At 52.1% G+C, this 23350-nt stretch overlaps 1 protein-coding gene across 2 annotated transcripts in view; it reads right to left on the minus strand.

The window, feature by feature from the left end:
• The window catches only part of SHC1 (SHC (Src homology 2 domain containing) transforming protein 1), a 90994-nt gene that overhangs the window by 40280 nt on the left and 27364 nt on the right, over positions 1 to 23350 (minus strand). Inside the window, exon 2 of one of the 2 annotated variants that reach the window (XM_015419111.1) lies at positions 21668 to 21730. The exons of the other annotated variant lie outside the window; for it this stretch is intronic. Within the exon in view, the coding sequence (XP_015274597.1) occupies positions 21668 to 21679 (12 nt within the window). The 5' untranslated portion in view covers positions 21680 to 21730. The remainder of the gene's footprint in view (positions 1 to 21667; positions 21731 to 23350) is intronic. 2 annotated transcript variants of the gene reach the window in all.

Consider the following 23350-nt stretch of genomic DNA (forward strand, 5'->3'; position numbering starts at 1 on the left):
GGGGGGGGGATAGAGAGGTTGCAGGGATCCAAAAGAGGTGGGGATCGGGGTGGGGGGGTGAGTATTGCTACAGCGCCTGGAGAACCAAGGTCACTGGCCACAGGGGGAGAGAGGCAGGGGGGCTGGGCTGTAGGGTTGCCAGCCTCCAGGCGGGGCCTGGAGATCGCCTGCTTTTACAACTGATCTCCAGCTGACAGCGGCTCCCCTGGAGAAAATGGCTGCTTTGGAGGGTGGACTCTGTGGCTGAAGTCCCGCCCCTCCCCAAACCCCGCCTTCTCCTGGCTCCACCCCCAAAGTCTCCAGGTTTTTTCCAACCCAGACCTGGCAACCCTACTGGGCTGTAAGGGGGAGGGGGGCAGAAGGGAGCCCGCCCACCCCCCTTTGCACTTCAGAAGTCTGGGGGAGGGGGAAATTGAGGTGGTCTCGCTCCACTCCATTCTACAGGGCTGCCAACCTCCAGGTGGTGGAAATCCAAAAACAACACCGGGACAAAGATAACGAAGAGCCGATAAAGATAGGTTGCAAAATCATTTACTTATAGTAATTCTGCAGGAAGTTCTCCCCTATTATCGACCGCACGCTAACGAATGCTGCGCGGTGCAAACAATTTGTTTCACAATATTTGCTCTGAGCGTGTCGCAATCAAGCCCTTGGGTTCTGTCCTTAGAGAGTCAACATGGAATGTTTCCTTCAAGAGTTGATAAGCTGATAAGGAGTAATTGATAAGGATTGTGAGCGATAATAGAAGAGAATTTTCGACGGAATTACTACAGTAAATGATTCTGCAACACATCTTTATTGACGCTTCGTTATTTTTGTCTCGGATGTTGTTTTTGGATTTCCACTTCCTCCCGTGATCTCTCATTTTTAACCTCCAGGTGGTGGCTGGAGATCTGCCACTGTTACAACCAGATCCCCAAGGGAGAGAGATCAGTTCTCCTGGAGCAAAAATGGTTGGTGGACTCTGTGGTGGGCCTGCCTCACAGGGTGTCTGTTGTGGGGAGGGGAAGGGAAAGGAGTTTGTCAGCCACTCTGAGACTCCGAGTGAAGGGCGGGGTATACATCCAATCTCTTCTTCTTCTTCTGTGGCATGATAGGCCGTTGAAGTCCCTCCCCTCCCCAAACCCCGCCCTCCCCAGGCTCCACCCACAAGATCTCCAGATACTTCCCAACCTGAAGCTGGCAACCCTCATAGAATCACAGAATCATAGAGTTGGAAGGGACCACCAGGGACATCTAGTCCAACCCCCTGCACAATGCAGGACATTCACAGCTACCTCCCCCCCACACACACACCCCAGTGACCCCATGCCCAGAAAATGGCAAAAAACCTCCAGGATCCCTGGGCCAATCTGGCCTGGAGAAAAATGGCTTCCTGACCCCAAAGTGGCGATCAGTGTTTCCCCGGGCGTGTAAGGAAGGGCCACGAGAACCAAGCACTGAGGCGACCCTTCCTGCCCTCCCTCGCATGATCTGCCCACAGAATCCGCATGGCTGTCAGATGGCCATCGAGCCTCTGCCTCCAAAGGAGGAGAGCCCACCACCTCCTGAGGAAGCCTGTTCCCACTGAGGAACCGCTCAATGCTCTAACCCTACCACTCCACAATCCCTAAACCCCACCTAAAGTGTCACCAAACCACCCAGAGAAAGTCACCCCTCTGCCCCCCCCATCCCTCCTTTACCCCAATGCCCTGCCACGACAACTTCGCTCATCGGAGCTGGGCCTTTGGCATAAAGGTGCCTTCTCTGTGGTGGCCCCCATTGTGTGGAAAGGCCCGGCTGAGGAGATCAGGAAGGTTCCCGCTCTCCGGGCTTCCTGCAAAGTATGCAAAACTGAATGATTCAAGGGGGCTTTTCTACGCAGGCAACTGAGTACCACTGTTGCAGATGGCTTCACAAAGTTACTCGGATAACTCACTGGGGACTGCAGTCTGTGTGCATAGTTTGCTGTGGGCTGGATCCTGTTGTGCAATTTTTGCATTGTTTAATGTGTCGTGGTAACATGTCTGCCTTGCTTCAGTTCTGGGTTTTTTCTTCTGGATTCCTGGTTGGTTCAACAACCCTAACCCTATTTCATTGTTTACTGACTGTCCCACAATGCAAACTGAAGTCTGGTGTAGTGGTTAGGGGTACGGAGTCTAATCTGGGAGAACCTGGTTTGATTCCCGACCCCTCCACATGGAGCCAGCTGGGTGACCTTGGGTCAGTCACAGTTCTCTCAGAGCTGTTCTCTCAGGAGCCATTCTAAAGAGAGCTCTCTCAGCCCCGCCTACCTCACAGGGTGTCTGTTGTGGGGAGGGGAAGGGAAAGGAGTTTGTAAGCCGCTCTGAGGCTCCTTTGGGTAGTGAAGGGTTGTGGTTAGTAGCCACCAATATGGTGATGTCCTCTTTAAAGAGATAAAAAACAAGGCCAAGTCCAACTGTGGAAAATATCAGTAGCCAGTACAAGATCAGTAGTACTGTTTTCGAAGAATGACTGCAAGACTAACAGATTCCCCTGACGAAACCTGTTGGCAAAATGCATACGGAATGTTGGGAATTTTAACTGGGTAATAAAATATATCTTTGCCCTGTTTTACACCGTCGGCCTTGGCCTTACTGTACATCTCTTAGAAGAGAACAGATTGGATTTATACCCCGCCCTTCACTACCCAAAGGTGTCTCAGAGCAGCTTACAAATTCCTTTCCATCCCCATCCCCACAACAGATACCCTGTGAGGTAGGTGGGGCTGAGAGAACTCTTTTGAGGACTGCTCTTGAGAGAACAGCTCTGAAAGAACTGTGACTGACCCAAGGTCACCCAGCTGGCTGCATTTATTTATTTATTCAACTTTTACCCCGCCCTCCCTGCCGAGGCAGGCTCATGGCCGCTTACATAAAACCAATAAAACAATACACATATCACAATAAGAAATACATAAAACATAACTTAAGACTGTTAATATATCAATGGCGGTACAGTTAAGTGCATTTGTGAACATGTTCAGCGGTGAACTCACTCTGTGTAATCTGCTTTGAGTCCCAGTGAGGAAATAATGGATATAAATTCCTTGGCCGCAGTCCCTTAAAGTCTTTCATACCTCTGTGGAGCAAACCCTAAATATATGTAGCTGAATGCCCCCTCCCTAAATCTCCTCCCTTTCATCTGAGGCACAGACAATGTTCCCTCTAATTAATCCCCCCCCCTCCCGCTGAGCTGAGCAATTCCCATCCTGAGCAGAACACAAGTGCTGTGATCTTAACATGGGCAATGGGCAGAGCAAGACCCTGCGTGGCTCCAGACTGCTGCTGAGCGGGGCTTCCGGTGTTAATGAGCGGCCGCTCACACACACAGCTTAAAGGGAACATGGTCCCTACTGTTTATCAGGACAGGAACCCGTCGACCTGCTATTGCATCAGAGTGCAGGGAGCACCTGCTGGACGTGACTATCTGGCAACTGGTTTCACAGCAACCCTGTGAGGTAGGGCCACTGTGACTCTTTTCCACACTGCAGTCTGATCAGGGGCTAATGACTCTGTGGCAGAGGCAACGTTCAAACCCAGAACTTCTGGGCTCAGAGCTCAAGTCTTCAAGTGGTTGTGCACAGAGGAGGAAGAGAAGAAGAGGAGGAGGAGGAGGAGATTCGATTTATACCCCGCCCTTCACTCGGAGTCTCAGAGCGGCTTACAAACTCCTCTCCCTTCCCCTCCCCACAACAGACATCCTGTGAGGTAGGTGGGACTGAAAGAGCTCTTTCCAGAACTCTCCTTGATAGAAAAGCTCTGACAGAACTACTGCTTGCCCAAGGTCATCCAGCAGCTGCAAGTGGAGGAGTGGGGAACCTAACCCGTTTCTCCCAGATTAGAGTCCGCACACTTAACCACTACACCAAAGATCTTCAGATGTTACTGTTTTCCTCTCCTCAGTGTAAAATACTAACTCCTTGGCAACTTTATTTTCGGAATTAGGAGAGCTGAATGTCAGGGGTGAAGAGACTCCAATAAAGGCATGGACTTGCTAATCCCTGATCCACCTGGGGACTGAAGCCCATTCTGATCTCTTAGGTTTTTAACCCCTCCACCCCCTGCTGGAGTTCAGCGTGGAAAACATAGCTCCTGCCGCTTTATCCTCACAACCACCCTGCAAGTTGGTTAGGCCGAGAAAGAGAGAGAAAGAAACAGAGAAAAAGATAAATCCATCCAAGGAGCCCAAGGAGCTTCATGGCAGAACAAACATTCGAACTCGGAGCTCTCTAAGCACAATGGCACACTGGCTGTTGCCTCAACCGAGCTTTCCAGCCAAATCCTTCCGTAACAATCGCGCAACAGTTCCCCCACACCTGGGTGCTTTCCTCAACTCCCAATTCGTACCGCCGCAATGTGGAATCCAGCATATGGTACAAAAGCCAACCTCAGAATCTTGTGTTAAAAACTAAACAAAAACTCATGTTTCTAGCCCTCATGGCTGCAAGCTGAGTGAGTGTGGAGCTAGCTCAGAGTTTTTTAGCCTCCGGCTCACACATTTTTGTCTCGGCTCAGGAAGGACGGCTCCAGAGCTAACTGATTCATGCAGTAGCCAAATCGCTCGCTCACAACTTTAATGCCAGTGGCTCAAAAAGTAGGATTTTTGCTCACAATGCTCCATAGCTGAGAGGGAGCATTGGTTCTGTTAGCACTGACTGGTCAAAAACCAAAGAGTTGGGGAGTTAAACCTTTCCTCTAGCAACGGGGCACGTTTCCTTGTCCCTCCCAATAGCAAGCCACAGTCAAACTGAACTTAGCAAATACATTATCATTTATCCAAAGGACAGAAATGGGGATACCTTGGTACGGGAGTTGTTTGCGCCAGCCAGCCAGTCAGCCAAGGTCGGCTCCCTGGACTCCGAAACGCCCTCTTCCTTTCCCAGAACAGGGGGACTTCCTCCTTGGCGGTTTTGGCCCGAGCTTACACGCCAACAGGTACCTGACCCCACAATCCATCCAGCGCCGCCCTTGGCTCACGGGAAGACCTCTGAGGGTGGGGTCGGAGTGCCTCCGTCTGCACGTGCAAAACCTCAGAAACGGATCCTTTCTGCTCCCCCCAAAATGCGAACGAAACACATCGGCGCCAGTAGACCCCTGGCCTTGCTTGACCTCTGGGGTTTGATAGCCAGTCTCCAAGGAAAAGAAAATTTGGAACAGCGGGCAGAGCTGACGGCTGAGTCCACAGGAACGGGGGGGGGGGGACCCGTTGCTCACGGCTTTGGCTGGTGGCCACAGCTGCTTACTGAGCGGTAGCCGCCTGTCCAGGAGAAAAGGGCAGAGTTTAAACCTCCTGCTCCTTCCTCTGAGGAAGCGGGAGGTGCTTGCTGGACAATTCCATTGCCAGAAAAATTGAATGGATAGGAGGAAGCAGGGGGCAGGATGAAGATTGCCAACAGATGCCTGGATTCACAGACCCGATTGAAAAGCTTCGACACTGGGGCGAAGGGAACAGGAAGCCATGCTCTACAGGAACCCCCGCCAGTTCCTTGGGAAGGGTCCGTGAAAGAGCAAAAGGAGGAGATTGGATTCATACCCCGCCCCTCACTACCCAAAGGAGTCTCAGAGCAGCCTACAATCTCCTTTCCCTTCCTCTCCCCACAACAGACACCCTGTGAGGGAGGCGGGGCTGAGAGAGCTCTCTCGAGAACTGCTCCTGAGAGAACAGCTTTGAAAGAACTTGTGACTGACACAAGGCCACACCAGCAGCCACACGTGGAGGGGTGGGGACTCAAACCCGGTTCTTCCAGATTAGAGTCCACGCTCCTAACCACTACACCAAAAGAGACACAGCCCCTCTTCCAGTTTGGTGTAGTGGTTAGGAGCGTGGACTCTAATCTGGAAGAACCGGGTTTGAGTCCCCACCCCTCCACGTGTGGCTGCTGGTGTGGCCTTGTGTCAGTTACAAGTTCTTTCAAAGCTGTTCTCTCAGGAGCAGTTCTCGAGAGAGCTCTCTCAGCCCCACCTCCCTCACAGGGTGTCTGTTGTGGGGAGGGGAAGGGAAAGGTGTTTGTAAGCCGCTCTGAGACTCCAAGTGAAGGGAGGGGTATAAATCTAATCTCTTCTTCTTTTTCTTCTTCTTCTTCCATGGCTTCCCTGCTGCTTAGCTCTGCTAGGTGATTCGTAGCTTTGAGCAGGGGTCCCCAACATGGGGCCCGTGGGCGCCACAGTGCTTGTCCACCTCTCCTGGCACCTGTCAAGTGTTTTTAGAAAGCGGGTGGGGCCTGAGGGTGCTTTTGCTCAGGATCTTCTGAGCTTCTGCTCAGGAGCTTCTGATCGGCCCCTGGGGATCTGCTCGGCTTAGCCAGTTCCTAAAAATGTCGCTTTTGGGGGCAGCTGCCAAATCTTCCCTGAGTGCCTGAAGGCGGGCTGTGGGCACAGGCAAGGAAATGTTTTAACCTGTAGGCTTGTTTTAAAAGACATTCGGAGGAACTGGTTGAGGCCACTGTGTGAGACGAGATGCCTGACTGGATGGACCCTCACTGGTCTGACCCAGCAGGGCTCTTCTGAGGTTCTTAAGGCACCTCCAGCAGGTTCTCTGGAGATACGGGCTGTAAGGTGTACAACTAAATGTAAATATATATTTTATAAATAAATATAAGCAAGGGCATTTTAAGGCTGCTGGGTACACGCGGTTTGGTTTGCATTCGACAGAAACGATTTCTGCCGTCCCCGAAAGCCCTGGCTGTTTAGCTAACTTGCCTCCTCTGCTCAAACTTTAAGATCCACAGGCTGTCACGAGGGCTATGACCGCCCTATGAGGTGGGCCAGTGCTGGTAACGTGACTGCAGGGCTGCCCCCAGTGGAGCGATGGCATCTTGCGGATTGCTGCTTTGAGTAAAGATGAGATTTGGACCGGGGTGGGGTGGGGGCCCCCCTTACACGTTTGCCTCTCAGCCCTTGGGCAGAAACCGCTTCCCTTAGCCGGCGAGCAGGCCCTGTTGGGTCTAGGGCTGCCAACTCCCAGCCTGCCTGCTGTATCTTGCTGCTTGCAAAACCGCCTACAATATTGGCATCGACGACTGCTGCGTCTCTCATCAGAAAGCAAGATAGTCTACAGCATCAAATCCTCTCTGCATATTTGTCTCTGTAGCTGTGGACTTTTCTACAAGATATATATATTGCTCTTTAGGTTTTTGTTATCAGTGTACTATAATTAATAAGATACGCTAGGGCAGGGGTCGTTTTGTAGAAAAAGAGCTAGGGGAACACATTAACATAACTCATATTATGCCTCACCCCCTGACATCACCTCATTAACATAACTCATAATATGCAACACCCCCTGACATCACCGGAAGTGTGTCATAAGGCCACACCCCCTGACATCACCGGAGGTGTGTCATAAGGCCACACACCCCGCCCCCAACGGTCCCGGCTGCCGCCGCCAGCCTTGCAGCTCCACTGCCGAGCCCCAAGAGGGGCCCGGTGGTGGACCTGCAAGGCCAGCGGGAGTGCAAGGAAGCCCCGCGAAGGCCCTCCCTGGCCCCAGGCAGGCAGGGGTGGGGAGAGGCAGGGAGGAAGCAACTTACCCTCCCTCTTCTCCTGCCTCCTCCTGGCTGAATGAGGGCCGGAAGCGGGGCGGCCGGAAGCGGGGGGCGGGGCTTTGTCATGTGCCCCGCCCCCGTACCTCACCCGGGGGAACTGCGATCCCCCGCGATCCCCCCCGAAATGACCTCTGCGCTAGGGTCTTTTATTGCATATTTAAGTATATGGTTTAAACGAATATATGAAGGCGTAGCAGCATATTGGAATTGCGTGTTTTGTTTTGACGCGGCCTTTCCCCGCGTTTGCAGTGTTCCCTCCAAGCTGCGTGAGTGTGAGCTGGCTCACAGCTTTTTAGCCTCCGGCTCACACATTTTCGGCGTGGCTCAGGAGGGACGGCTCCGGAGCACACTAATTCATGCAGCCGCCCAGTTGCTCACTCACAGCTTTAACGGCAGGTGGCGCCCCTCCTCCTCACGAGGACGTGCGGCAGGAGCGGCGGCGGCAATGGCGGCGGCGGAGTTGGCCCTGGCGACCCAGCGCGTGCGAGGCTGGACGGAGGCGGAAGTCGTGGTGCTCAGTGGCGTGGCGACGTGGCGAAGCCTGCGGGACGGAACCGGAGCTGCGGCTGGCGCGTTGCCGAGCACCGGGTGAAGCCCACCGGAAGGAGCCGCGGATTAAGCCCTGTTCTGGGCGCCAAGAAGTAAAGCGCCGAAGTACTGCCAGGGACTGAACAACAGCCCAGCCGAGCCGGGAACTGAACAACAACTGAGCCCGCGGCCGGGGTGCTGGTAGGTTATCACCCCCCCCCCATATAAATAATGTGGCCCTAGTTAGGTATAAACAGTTGTGTAAACCGCTCAGAGACCCTTCGGGGTCAGAGTGGTATAGAAGTCGAAAATAAAATAAAATAAATAATGCCAATAAGCTCACAAAGTAGCACCTTGGCTCGCAAAAAAGAGTCCACCGCTTAGAGGGAGCTTTGCTCTCTAGATGAAAGAGATCGGTTCCCCCTTGGAGGAAAACAGCTGCTTTGGAGGGTGGGCTCTATGGCAGGTCTGAGGTCCCTCCCCTCCCCCAAATCTCCAGGAATCTTCCGAGCCGCAGTTGGCAGCCTGGCTGGACCCGCCGCTACTCTACGCTTTAAAAATCAAATGCACCCCCCACACACACACACAGCTGCCATCAATACCACAAGGGGGAGGGGGCGGCGGCGGGAGGCAGCGTCTCCTGCCATAGACAGAAGTCTGTACAAATCAGGTCATGCAACTACCAGAGCCGGGGTAGCCACGGCAGTCTTATTCAGCAGAACTGCAGTCCAAGCAGGGGTCGTTTCGTAGAAAAAGAGGTGCAGGAGCTCATGAGCATCACTCATTCGCATAACTTATTTGCATAGGCCACACCCCCTTGACATCACCGGAAGTGTGTCAGAAGGCAACACCCACTGCTCAGGCTCCACTGGACTGTTTTATTTATTTTTATTTATTTATTTAACTTTCCACTTGCTATACTGCCCTAACCCCTAGGGGTCTCTGGGCGGTTTACATCTGTAATGGTTCTAGTAACCCTTCTTCCCTAACTTGGGCCACACATGATAGGGGTGGGGAAGCCTACCAGCACCCTAGTTGGAGGGCCTCGTTGTTTCTCCGGCGTGGCTGTTTCTTCCCGGAGATCTCTGATGGGGGTAGGGGGAGTGCAGAGCTGTCCTCACAGAGGAGGGAGAGCTTGTACCCGAATAAAACCTGGTCTTAAAGGTGCCACTGGACTGTTTTGGCCTGGAGGAGGGCTCTGCAACTTACCTGGCTGCTTCTTGCTCTGACTGAGGGCTGCTGGGAGCAGGGGGTGCGGCTTGTTGCATGTGCCCGCCCCTCTGGGCTCTTTACTGCTGGAGCTCTGCTCCTGTGCGCTCCTGCAGGAAATGACCCCTGAGTCCAAGTACTGTGTGCCTGACCTGGATGGCCTAGGCTAGCCTGATCTTGGAAGAAGAAGGAGTTGGATTCTATACCCTGTTTTTCTCTACCCTTACGAGTCTCAAAGTGGGTTAACATCATAAGAGAAGCCATGTCGGATCAGGCCAGTGGCCCATCCAGTCACATAGCGGCCAAAACCCAGGGTCCACCAGGAGGTCCAGAAGTCCTCCCACTGTTGCCCCCCCCCCCAGCACCAAGAAAATAACACAAGTGAAGCCAATGTTGGAGCAGGTCAGTGGCCCATCCAGTCCAACACTCTGGGTCAAACAGTGGCCAAAAAGACCAGGGGCCATCAGGAGTTCCACCGGCAGGGCCAGAACTCCAGAAGCCCTCCCACTGTGGACGACCGCCCCCCCCCCAGCACCAAGAATACAGAGCACCACTTGCCCCAGCCAGAGTGTTCCATCTATACCTTGTGGTTAACAGCCACTGATGTTTATCTAATCCCCTCTTGAAGCTGTCTATGCTTGTAGCCATCACTACTTCCTGCAGCAGTGAATTCCACATGTTCATTACTCTTTGGGTGAAGAAGGACTTCCTTTTATCTATTCTAAGCCTACTGCTCATTAATTTCCTGGAGTGCCCACGAGTCCTTGTATTGTGAGAAAAGGAGAAAAGTACTTCGTTCTCTCCCTTCTCTCTCCCACACACAATTACAACTGCCTTCCCCTCCTCTCCCCGCAACAGATACTTAGGTGGGGCGGAGAGAGGTCTGAGAGAACCGTGACTGGCCCAAGGTCACCCAGCAGGCTTCAGGTGGAGCAGTGGGAGATCAAGCCCAGTTCTCCAGATCAGAGTCTGCCGCTCTTGACCACTGCACCACACTTGGCGGAGCTTGGAAACTAAGCAGGATCGGCCCTGGTTAGACTTTGGACGGGAGACCACCAAGGAAGTCCAGGGTTGCTACGCAGAGGCAGGCAAAGGCAAACCACCTCTGTTCATCCCTTGCCTTGAAAACTCCATGGGCAGCTAGACTTGCATCCAGAAGCACTTAGAGACCAACACGACTTTGGGGTATATGTTTTTGAGAGTCAATGCCCCCTCTAAGCTGTGGAGCCTTGTGAGCAAAAATTCTACTTTATGAGCTACTGGCATTAAAGTTGTGAGTGTGCAATTTGGCTGCTGCATAAATTGGTTTGCTCTGGAGCCATCCTTCCTGAGCAAAGACAAAAATCTGCGAGCCAGAGGCTAAAAAACTGTGAGCTAGCTCACACTAACTCAGCTTAGAGGGAACACTGGTCCCTACTGGGGAGAAAAGGTAAAGGTTCCCTTGCTCGAAAGCCAGTCGAATCCGACTCTAGGGTTGCGGTGCTCATCTCCGTTTCCAAGCCGAAGAGCCAGTGCTGTCCGAAGACGTTTCTGTGGTCAACACTGTTACTGGGGAGAAAGGTGTGGTACAAATGAAGTAAGTAGATAAAAGAGTAAGAGTCCAGTAGCAAAATTTGTGGCAGGGTAAGAGCTTTCGTGAGTCACTGCTCACTTCTTCAGATACAGCTAGAATGCGAGTCCATCTGGTCCTTATATCTTGGAGAGCAGAGTGATTTCAGATGCCTAAGACCTAAGAGTAGCAATTCTCTTAAAAAGGAATTTCAAAGGGAGATCAGAGAGACTTTGCTGAATTGCAACTGATAACGAAAGCCCAAGACCACAACTCGTCATGGACTGAATCAAGACCTAGGTTTCACTGCTCACTTCTACAGAGAAACAGAGTATCTGACGAAGGGAGCTTTGACACTCAAAAGCTCAGACCCCAGAAATCTGGGTGGTCCCTAAGGTGCTACGGGACTAGAATCCAGCTCTTCTACTGCAGACGAACTAAGCCACCCTCTGAACCCCTTTGGGACCGCCACAGGCACCTGTGGCTTGATGGCACTTTCCTACACCACCAAGTTATTTGTGGATCAAGATCTCACCACACCAAATGTGTCAGTGGGCCACAATTAATTAGGCCTTTAATTATTCCTGTTGCTACTCTGTTGGCAGGCAAAAGTCAGACGTCCTCCCCCCTTCCCCAAGTTCACTGCTTCCTGATTCAGCACCTGACTTCTTTAGAGTGTCCTCAGGGTTCGGTGGTTCCTATTGGCTGACCTGCTCTGATGTCACAGAGAGGCAAGGCAGGCAGCAAAATCTGTTTTTGGTTTGGTCGAGACGCTGATGTCTTGAAAACCCTGGGGAGAGGTTTCTTGCCAGGCCACCTCCCAATTTTCCTTACTCAGAGGCATCCCTTAATTTCTTAGGGACTAGCAGCGTTCAAAATTTGTGGAGGGGTGTGAGCTTTCATGAGTCACTGCTCACTTCTTCAGATATTGCAAGAATGTGAGTCCATCCCTCCTTATACCTTGGAAAGCTATTGTCATTCGCCTGCTATTGTCATTCGGCATCTGAAATCACTCCACTCTCCAAGATTTAAGGACAGATGGACCCACAATTCTAGCTGTATCTGAAGAAAGAAGCAGTGACTCACGAGAGCTTCTACCCTGCCACAGACTTTACTAGTCTTTAAGGTGCTGCTGGACTCTTGCTCATTTCGACTGCTACAGACAGCTACCCACCTCGATCTCTCTGAAGATGTGAGCCGTGACTCACGAAAGCTCACACCCTGCCACAAATTTTGTTAGTCCTGAAGGTGCTGCTGGGCTCTTGCTCTTTTCTACTGCTACAGACAGACCGACATGGCTACCCATCTTGATCTAGCACCATTCAAGTGCTGCTTCTGGGGGGGGGGGGGTCACGGCCGAACCAATGAGCGAACCTATTTTATTTTTAAATTATGCAATGTGCCACTATTTCTGTCACGATCCGCCTTAAACATTGCTGCGTGTGCTCTTTTATCAGAGAAGAAAAGTGCCTAAAATTATGATTACAAGGTGGGGGCGGATGTCAAGAGAAGGGAGAGAATAAAAAAGAGGGGTCTAGGAAAGCGTCCATGGAGACAACAGTAAAAACGATCCAAAGTAAAGTGAGTTGGTGAAGGGGCGAAGAAAGGAAATGAGGAGGCTGGGGGAGAGTGAGAAGAGTGGCAGGTTGGAGTTCACATGTTAAATTCTGAAATCACCTGCCAAGAATTTGGCTGCAGAATTCTAGTCTTCCTTGACTTAGGAGCATAAGAAGAGCCCTGCTGGATCAGACCAGTGAGGGTCCATCTAGTCCAGCATCCTGTCTCACACAGTGGCCTCAACCAGTTCCTCTGGAAGGGCCAACAACAGGGCAGAGAGGCCAAGAGGCCTTCCCCTCATAAGAAGAGCCCTGCTGGATCAGACCAGTGAGGGTCCATCTAGTCCAGCATCCTGTCTCACACAGTGGCCTCAACCAGTTCCTCTGGAAGGGCCAACAACAGGGCAGAGAGGCCAAGAGGCCTTCCCCTCATAAGAAGAGCCCTGCTGGATCAGACCAGTGAGGGTCCATCTAGTCCAGCATCCCGCCTCACCCAGTGGCCTCAACCAGTTCCTCTTGAGGTCCGACAACAGGGCAGAGAGGCCGAGGCCTTCCCCTGTTGTTGCCACCTGGCTCTGGGATTCAGAGGTTTAGTGCCTCTGAATGTGGAAGTTCCCCTCAGTCAACACCAGTTTGGTGTAGTGATTAAGTGTGCAAACTCTAATCTGGGAGAACCAGCTTTGATTCCCCACTCCTCCACTTGCACCTGCTGGATGACCTTGGCCAAGCCATAAGATCTTTCAGAGCTGTCCTTGAAAAAGAGCAGTTTCTGTCCGAGCTCTCTCAGCCCCACCTACCTCACAGGGTGTCTGTTGTGGGGAGGGGAAGGGAAAGGAGTTTGGAAGCCGCTCTGAGACTCCTTTGGGTAGTGAAGGGCGGGGTATAAATCCAATCTCCTCTTCTTCTTCGCTCATCTGAACTTTTCTTTTTGTCTGAGGCTGAACAGTAGTATGTACAACTGGCCACTAGGGGAGGCTGCGGTGCAGCAAAAGGAGCCGCACCCCCCTCCCAGCAGAAACACTAAACAGGGAATGACCACTCACTGCAAAGTCAACCTTCTCCCTCTTTCTGGCTTCGATTTGTTTTGTGTGAGGGAGGAGAAAGGATTAGAGGGGGACATTCTACAGTTAAATGAAATCCTCACGAGAACGCTCCCCCCCCCTTTCTTTGCGAGAATGATGGATTCTAAACAAAGAAAATCAATACACATAAACTAAGAGTGTGATCTTGCCCTGTCAGAAGAAAAGAGGCGTTAGAATTGCCAACTTTTCCTCCTTGGCAAAGCTCCGGAACCTTTTTTTTTTTTTTGGTAAACAAATTTTATTTTCTCAGGAATACAACATATAAAACATTTCATTCTATCAATTTTTAACAGCTACCCGACTGGCGGAAAACCAGCAGGGAAGCTTCTTGGCACGGAGGTGCAGCGACGGGAAAAGTCTGACCGGCTGAAACGTCTCCCCACTTAACGCCTGCGTAGAGAGGCACCAGCGGAAGTTGGCAGGGATAAAAATATCTGAGCAGCCTTGCGGGATGAAGCTGGAGGCCCACCTTACTCCGGTATCCTGTTTCCCACCAGAGAGTGCTGAGAAGACCACAAGCAAGGCATCAGAGCAAAAGCCTTGCCTCTGTACCAGAACCTGATATGTAAATATAACATCAGAAGGGCTCTGCTGGATCAGACCAGTGAGGGTTGTCTAGTCCAGCATCCCGCCTCACACAGTGGCCTCAACCAGCTCCTCTGGAGGGCCAACAACAGGGCAGAGAGGCCGAGGCCTTTCCCTCATAAGAACACAAGAAGAGCCTGCTGGATCAGACCAGTGAGGGTCCCTCTAGTCCAGCATCCTGCCTCACACAGTGGCCTCAACCAGTTCCTCTGGAGGGCCAACAACAGGGCAGAGAGGCCGAGGCCTTTCCCTCATAAGAACACAAGAAGAGCCTGCTGGATCAGACCAGTGAGGGTCCCTCTAGTCCAGCATCCTGCCTCACACAGTGGCCTCAACCAGTTCCTCTGGAGGGCCAACAACAGGGCAGAGAGGCCGAGGCCTTTCCCTCATAAGAACACAAGAAGAGCCTGCTGGATCAGACCAGTGAGGGTCCCTCTAGTCCAGCATCCTGCCTCACACAGTGGCCTCAACCAGTTCCTCTGGAGGGCCAACAACAGGGCAGAGAGGCCGAGGCCTTTCCCTCATAAGAACACAAGAAGAGCCTGCTGGATCAGACCAGTGAGGGTCCCTCTAGTCCAGCATCCTGCCTCACACAGTGGCCTCAACCAGTTCCTCTGGAGGGCCAACAACAGGGCAGAGAGGCCGAGGCCTTTCCCTCATAAGAACACAAGAAGAGCCTGCTGGATCAGACCAGTGAGGGTCCCTCTAGTCCAGCATCCTGCCTCACACAGTGGCCTCAACCAGTTCCTCTGGAGGGCCAGCAACAGGGCAGAGAGGCTGAGGCCTTCCCCAGATAAGAACGTCTGTTCCTGTGGCCACCGCTACACCCCCTGGCAGTGAATTCACAGAATCACAGAGTTGGAAGGGGCCGTACAGGCCGTATACCCCAACCCCCTGCTCAATGCAGGATCAGCCAAGAGCACTGGTTCCCAAAGTGGGCAATACTGCCCCCTGGGGGGCACTGGAACAATCCAGGTGCAGATCCACAAACTGCATCTTTTGTGTCCACTTCTTGAAGGCAGATTTCCGGGGGGTGGGGGTGGGTGCTGAGTAAAAAAAAAATTCTGAAAAGGGGGTGGTAGGCCAAATAAGTCTGCGAACCTCTGAGCATCCCTGACAAGTGTTTGTCCAGCTGCTGCTTAAAGACAACCAGGGAGGGGGAGCTCACCACCTCCCTACGCAGCAATCCCACATATGAATCACTCTCTCTGTAAAGAGGTAGACTGCGTCTGAATGTGGAGGTTCCCCTTTAATAAGATCCCTCCTCCATGCGTTCGTCTAAGCCCCAGTCGATCCCAGCTAAGACTGTGGCTGTTGCCATCTCTTGTCTCAGGGGGTTCCACAAGTTAATCGTGTGATACGGACGAAGGAGGATTCCCACTGGTCTGTCCTCCATGCAGGGCCTCGCAATTTCGCGGGGTGCCCCCTTCTTAGGGTTGCCAGCTCTGGTTTGGGGAATAACTGGAGATTTTGGGGGTGGAGCCTGAGGAGGGCGGGGTTTGGGGAGGGGAGGGACTTCGGTGGGGTATAATGCCAAAGAGCCCTCTTTCCGAAGCAGCCTCTTCCTTCAGGGGAACTGATCTCTGTCGCCTGGAGATCAGTTATTTTATTTATTTATTTATTTTATTAGATTTATATACCGCCCTCCCCAGTGGGCTCAGGGCGGTGTACGACCGTTAAATATACAATTAAAACAGGATTAAAATAACAATTTACACATAAAATCATAAAATACCATATAATTATAAAAGTTGTCAGATGACTAGTCAGAACTGGCCTGGCGGACAATCAGCCTGAAAAAACTGGGCAGAAAAAGTTAGGGCCAGCAAAGCTGGAGGGAGGGAGAAGGGGGAACGTCCCCTGCCTGAACCGAATGCCCGGCGGAAGAGCTCCGTCTTTCAGGCCCTGCGGAACCGCAGCAAGAGATTCTCCAAATGCCACTTGGAGGTTGGCAGCCCTAACCCCTCTACAGCTCAAAGAAAAAGTTCCCTCTGCCCATTTTTTTTCACCCCCAAGGGACTAACTGAGACGTTTCTAGTAACTTTCTGCTTTTGCCTTCCTGTGCAAGTTGGCACAGCCACTGCAGAAAGTCGGGGGGAACTGAGGTCGTCGCTGTTGCCTGGGGAGGGCCCGCTCCTCTTCAGAACCCAGCGCGATCCGAAGGCAGCCTCTCCCGAGCTCAGCGTGCTCTTCAGACAGTGCATCACCGCTGCCCCCACAGCGCCTACTCTGGACCCTCCACACTGCCGTGTCCAAAAGCGACAACCACTCAGCCGTTGACTTTGACATGCACAGTCTGTGTGGCAGACGTGGCCACGTCTTCCTGGCTCCGGATACTGGACGCTTTGCAGCTGTGAACAACTTCAGAGCCTTCCACAAACTTGCCATTCCCTTCTCTCAGCAATCCTCACAACAGTCCTGCGAAGTGGGCCGGTTTCTCTATACGGGCCTCTGCATGGCAGAGACGGCTGAGGTACTCTCCAGGGGCTGTTGAGTTCAGTTGGCGTTGAGGGCAGAATTTGCAGAGATAATTGCAAGGTTGGAGGATTCGAGACGTTCATAGAGGATAAACGCACCCGTGAAGCTACTTGCTCCTGAATCAGACCCTTGGTCCATCCAGTTCAGTACTGCCTACTCAGACTGGCTCTCTAGAGTTTCAGATCAAGGTCTTTCCCATCGCCTAGGGCTTGGTCCTTTTACCTGGAGATGCCGGGGATTGAACCAGTGACCTTCTGTATGCCTTTCCTATCACCTACTGCCTGGTCTTTTTAACTGGAGATGCCGGGGATTGAACCGGGGACCTTCTCTATGTCTTTCCCATCACTTACTGCCTGGTCCTTTTAACTGGAGATGCCGGGGATTGAACCGGGGACCTTCTCTATGTCTTTCCCATCACTTACTGCCTGGTCCTTTTAACTGGAGATGCCGGGGATTGAACCGGGGACCTTCTCTATGTCTTTCCCATCACTTACTGCCTGGTCCTTTTAACTGGAGATGCCGGGGATTGAACCGGGGACCTTCTCTATGTCTTTCCCATCACTTACTGCCTGGTCCTTTTAACTGGAGATGCCGGGGATTGAACCGGGGACCTTCTCTATGTCTTTCCCATCACTTACTGCCTGGTCCTTTTAACTGGAGATGCCGGGGATTGAACCGGGGACCTTCTCTATGTCTTTCCCATCACTTACTGCCTGGTCCTTTTAACTGGAGATGCCGGGGATTGAACCGGGGACCTTCTCTATGTCTTTCCCATCACTTACTGCCTGGTCCTTTTAACTGGAGATGCCGGGGATTGAACCGGGGACCTTCTCTATGTCTTTCCCATCACTTACTGCCTGGTCCTTTTAACTGGAGATGCCGGGGATTGAACCGGGGACCTTCTCTATGTCTTTCCCATCACTTACTGCCTGGTCCTTTTAACTGGAGATGCCGGGGATTGAACCGGGGACCTTCTCTATGTCTTTCCCATCACTTACTGCCTGGTCCTTTTAACTGGAGATGCCGGGGATTGAACCGGGGACCTTCTCTATGTCTTTCCCATCACTTACTGCCTGGTCCTTTTAACTGGAGATGCCGGGGATTGAACCGGGGACCTTCTCTATGTCTTTCCCATCACTTACTGCCTGGTCCTTTTAACTGGAGATGCCGGGGATTGAACCGGGGACCTTCTCTATGTCTTTCCCATCACTTACTGCCTGGTCCTTTTAACTGGAGATGCCGGGGATTGAACCGGGGACCTTCTCTATGTCTTTCCCATCACTTACTGCCTGGTCCTTTTAACTGGAGATGCCGGGGATTGAACCGGGGACCTTCTCTATGTCTTTCCCATCACTTACTGCCTGGTCCTTTTAACTGGAGATGCCGGGGACTGAACTGGGGACCTTCTGTGTGCCAAGCAGCAGCTGTTCCAATGAGCCACATTCCTTACGTTGGCTGTTATTAGCCAAGACGGTGAAACAGACCCTGTGTGGTCAGTGGCAACACACCTCCAATTACCAGTTACTGGGGGGGGGGGGGGACAGAATGGCTTTGGCCTCTGTTTCCTGCTTGGATTTTATGATTAACAAGACGCTGTCCAAGACGGACCTTTGGACTACTCCAGCAAGACTAATACTTTCTTAGGCGGCTGAGGTGCTTCAGGGCTCATGACATTAGTCAAAACATCAGCCCTCCTCCAAAACGCTACAATCCATGCGCTTATCCAGTGATCTCCAACACGGTGCCCGCGGGCACCACTATGCCCATCGATGGGTATGGAGCAGGAGGTACTTCAGAAGAGCCTGAGAGGCATCACCTCTGTGGCTGCAAGGAGCACCCAATCAGAAACAGCTTCCTTCACCATAGGAGGATGTTTGGCTTGACGTCTCTCAACACTTTGTGATTGGCCTCCGTCCCTCTGGCAGCTATTTCGTGGTGGCACCCGTTCCCTCATCTCAAGATCCCTGTAGTGTCCACAGGTTCAACTTGTCTAGGAAGACTTGCTCTAATCGCAACCAGGCTAGAATAACGCAACATGTGCTTCACATGGGGCCACCCTTGAAGACTGTTTCGAAGCTTGCGTTGGCACAGAATACAGCCACGATAATGCTGACCAGTGGAGATTACACAGAATGCACCTTACTGATTCCAAAAGCTCTCCGCTGGCTGTTAATGTGCTTCCTGGCATACTTCAGTGAATTTGTTATTACTTTTAAAGGCTTAGGACTAAAGTCTTTAACAAATCCTATCAGCCCCACTTAACGATTAAGGTGGTCTTCAATAGCTCCCACTGTCCGACGTGAGAAGGGTGATTAGTAAAAAAAACCCCCAGGATCTTGAGGGCAGTGGCTGGCCAGTTCTGGAATGCTGTCCCCACAACTGTTTGCATGGTGCCAAGTCTTTTGTGTTTCAGGAGAAGAGGAGGAGATTGGATTTATACCCTGCCCTTCACTACCTGAAGGAGTCTCAGAGCGGCTTACAATCTCCTTTCCCTTCCTCTCCCCACAACAGACACCCTGTGAGGCAGGTGGGGCTGAGAGAGGTCTTTTGAGGTCTGCTCATGAGAGAACAGCTCCAAAAGAACTTGTGACAGACCCAAGGTCACACCAGCAGCTGCATGTGGCGGAATGGGGAATCAAACCCGGTTCTCCCAGATTAGAGTCCACGCTCCTAACCAATGCTCCCTCTAAGCTGTGGAGTCTCGTGAGCAAAAATTCTACTTTCTGAGCTACTGGCATTAAAGTTGTCAGTGAGCGATTCGGCTACTGCACAAATGAGTTTGCTCTGGAGCCCTCCTTCCTGAGCTGAGACAAAAATGTGCGAGCCAGAGGCTAAAAAAACTGTGAGCTAGCTCACACTAACTCAGCTTAGAGGGAACACTGCTCCTAACCACTACACCAAACTGGCTCTCACTCAGGCAGGTGAAGACCTCGCTCAGTGGTCTTCGGTCAGCCCCCTCCCTGCCCTCAAATCACGTTCTGTTCCCTGGTTGCTACTGCCTCTTTAAGAAGTCGCTTTCCATATGGCTCCATTTCAATACAACTCCATCCGGAGTTCATGGAGCGAGTTTCAGAGGGGAGCCCTGTTGGGTCTCCAGTAGGACACCTAGATTCAAGTCCAGTAGCGCCTTAGTAAGCAAAGGATTTTTTTTGGGTGTGTGTGTGTGTATGAGCTTCCTAGAAGCAAAGTTCCCTTCTCCGGATCTGACTCAGAGGCCTGTAAGCCGCCCACCGCCCCGGCCCAGTTTCTGTCGGCCTCAGCATCTATATCTCTACCCCGCCCACTCCAAAAAACGTTCTTCATTCATCCCCCCCCCCCCCAAGTGACTGCTGTAAACTGAAGTGATAGTCATGGGGTGGAGGGGATGTGTATGGAGAGAATCAACCATTGCCAGCCACACAGCTGGGCGAGGGGGGGGGGGGGGGGGGAGAAAGTGCATTCCACAGGACGTTATGCAACTCCCTCTCCCCCCCCCTCAAAAAAGTCATGCCCCTGAGTAGAAAGACGGCCAACTTTCAGAGATTATTAGGAAATGGAGTGAGAACAAAACGGCTGATATTGTAATGCCCCTGCATAAACCCTATGGTGTGGCCACATCTGGAACACTGTGTGCAGTTCTGGTCGCTATCTCTCAAAAAGGACGTTGCAGAGCTGGGAAAAGTACAGAGGAGGGCGACCGAGACGATGAGGGGGTTGGAGCTCCTTCCTTAAGAGAAAAGGCTGCAGTGTCTAGGGCTTTTCCGTTTAGAAAAGAGACAACTAGCGGTGGGGGGGACATGATAGGGGTTTATAAAATTATGCATGGGGTGGACAGACAGAACGTTTCCCTCCCTCTCCCAAAAGACTAGAACTCAAAGGCATCCAATGTAGTCAATGGGCAGTAGGTTCAGGATGGACAAAAGGAAATACTACTTTACACAGAGAGTGACCAAAATGTGGAAGTCGCTGCCAGAAGATGTAGTGATGGCCACGGGAATAAACAACTTTAAAGGGGGGTTAGATAGATTCATGGAAGATAAGTCTATCAATGGCTACTCGCCATGGTGACTGAGGGGAACCTCCACATTCAGAGACACTAAGCCTTTGAATCCCAGAGCTAGGAGAGACCACCTTAGGGGAAGGCCTCGGCCTCTCTGCCCTGTTGCTGGCCCTCCAGAGGAACTGATTGAGGCCACTGTGTGAGGCAGGATGCTGGACTAGATGGGCCCTCACTGGTCTGATCCAGCAGGGCTCTTCTGATGTTGTTATGAGGGGAAGGCCTTGGCCTCCCTGCCCTGTTGCTGGCCCTCCAGAGGAACTGATTGAGGCCACTGTGTGAGGCAGGATGCTGGACTAGATGGGCCCTCACTGGTCTGATCCAGCAGGGCTCTTCTGATGTTGTTATGAGGGGAAGGCCTTGGCCTCCCTGCCCTGTTGCTGGCCCTCCAGAGGAACTGATTGAGGCCACTGTGTGAGGCAGGATGCTGGACTAGATGGGCCCTCACTGGTCTGATCCAGCAGGGCTCTTCTGATGTTGTTATGAGGGGAAGGCCTTGGCCTCCCTGCCCTGTTGCTGGCCCTCCAGAGGAACTGATTGAGGCCACTGTGTGAGGCAGGATGCTGGACTAGATGGGCCCTCACTGGTCTGATCCAGCAGGGCTCTTCTGATGTTGTTATGAGGGGAAGGCCTTGGCCTCCCTGCCCTGTTGCTGGCCCTCCAGAGGAACTGATTGAGGCCACTGTGTGAGGCAGGATGCTGGCCTAGATGGACCCTCACTGGCCTGCTCCAGCAGGGCTCCTCTGATGTTCTTATGTTCTTGACCTCTCACCAGGGGAGAAAAGGTTGAAGGGTAGACTTGATAAGAAGCGGGAAAGAAAAGCCCCCTGGGGAGTCACAGCCAACCAGAACTCTTCCATCAGCAGCTTGGAAGTGGACCTGGCCCCTCGGCCCAGCGTCTCCAGACTGAGTTTCCCAACTGTGGCTCCCCATGTCTTGCCCGTGGGCTGCGGGATCCTCAACCAACTGGGGACTCCCAGGCTCAGCTCTTCCGGAAAGCAAGAGAGAGAGGGGGGAGGAAGGAAGGAAGGACTGACCCACCACCGCCGTTTGCTGGCTCGCCACCAAACCCGGAAAGGAGAGGCAAGCCGCCCTTACCGTGTATTCCATCCCTGGCAATGCGGACCGCCGGCGGACAGTCCCTCTTCTCAGGAGCCACACCTGCAGTTTAGTGACAAAGAGGGAATTAGCCGGGGCTGGGCCTGCGGTGGGAAGGGGGCCGGGAGAGAGAAGAGGGGGAGATGGGTCCCCTACAGACCAATAAGGAAGCCCAAAGTTTCCTTTCTCCAGGCCAGGGAAGTTGGGGGGGAGAGGAGGGGTTAAAGGTCAGGCAGGGCAAGAGACCCAATTTCAAAGCCTTGCCCAAATCGGGCTGCAAACCTCTTTGCGTGAATTAAGTGATGGTCGGGGCTGCCCGTGAGTCATGATCCCACAGGAGCACGGCTCAGGGTGAAGAATTCAGATTTCTGAGAATATCAGCTTGCGTTTAAGAAGCGGCCGACCCAAGTTTCTAGCCCTTGTGAAGGCAGGGATGTGACTGATTGTAGGGAGGCAGCACATACTGAGACCCGGAGGCCAAGAAAGAGGTTTCATGTACCCCGTTGTTCCAACCATGCTGTTGCCCGGATCAGACACTGTTTGTCCCTGATTTACCTTGGAAGAGTCCCAAATTTGCCTCTATTTTTGCAGGATTTGTGTGTGTGGAGACCATCTTGTTAAGGTTGGTACAACCCTTTCCACCATCACCAGGAGCTAAACCTATGAAGGTAGGGTGGATTCAGCTTGGCCTCTCAGCACGTCCATGTCAAAGTGCGTTCGTCAACACTGACTTTTAAAAATGTTATCTATACCCAGCCTTCCTCCCCACTGGGGACCCAAAGTGGCTCACAGCATTCTCCCCTCCTCCCATTTATCCTCACAACAGCCCTGTGAGGTAGGGCAGGCTGAGACTGTGTGACTGGCCCCAGGTCACCCAGCGAGCTTCCAAGTGTGGATTCGAACCCAGGTCTCCCAGCTCCTAGTCTGGCAGTCCTAAGCATGACTGCACCATGCTGGATCTCAGCCAAGGAGCCTGATGAGCGTGGAGCCTGTGATCTGGTATACTGCTGAAGGATGATGCACCCCAAATGACCACCAAGGATAATTCCACTTTTCCTAGCATAACTTTTAAAAAAGGGACTTTGAAATCAGTGGGTAAGAGGTAGAGAGAATACCCAATCAGAAGAAAAAGAACATTACCAGCCTGGATAGCCCAGGCAAGCCCGGTCCCGTCAGATCTCGGAAGCTAATCTTTCACTTGTAGTTCTACATTAATAGTTAATATGGATATATAACATGTAATTTAAAATCAATAACCAAAGCACTTCCCTTTTTTCATTTTTTAAAACACTTTGGAAAAACTGACATTTTTTTTTTCTTATTCTGTAAACTATATTCAATTAACATATTAGGTCACGTGACATATTCCAAGATTGCAATGTATAAAAATGGTTGGTTTCTCAATAAAATCAGTTTTGGGGGGGGGGGGAGAAAGATCTCGGAAGCTGAGCAGGACCCACCCTGGCAAGTGCTTGGATGGGAGACCTCCAAGGAATACCAGGGCTGGGATGCAGAGGGAGGTAATACAAGCCACCTCTCTGAAATGTCCAGGCCCCACTAGGGGACACCAGAAGTCAGCATGACTTGAAGGAAGGAAGGAAGGAAGGAAGGAAGGAAGGAAGGAAGGAAGGAAGGAAGGAAGGAAGGAAGGAAGGAAGGAAGGAGGGAAGGAGAGGGGGAGCC

The sequence above is a fragment of the Gekko japonicus genome, unplaced genomic scaffold, assembly GCF_001447785.1.
Source record: "Gekko japonicus isolate JY-2015 unplaced genomic scaffold, Gekko_japonicus_V1.1 scaffold25, whole genome shotgun sequence".
In the NCBI taxonomy this organism is placed as follows: Eukaryota; Metazoa; Chordata; class Lepidosauria; order Squamata; family Gekkonidae; genus Gekko; species Gekko japonicus.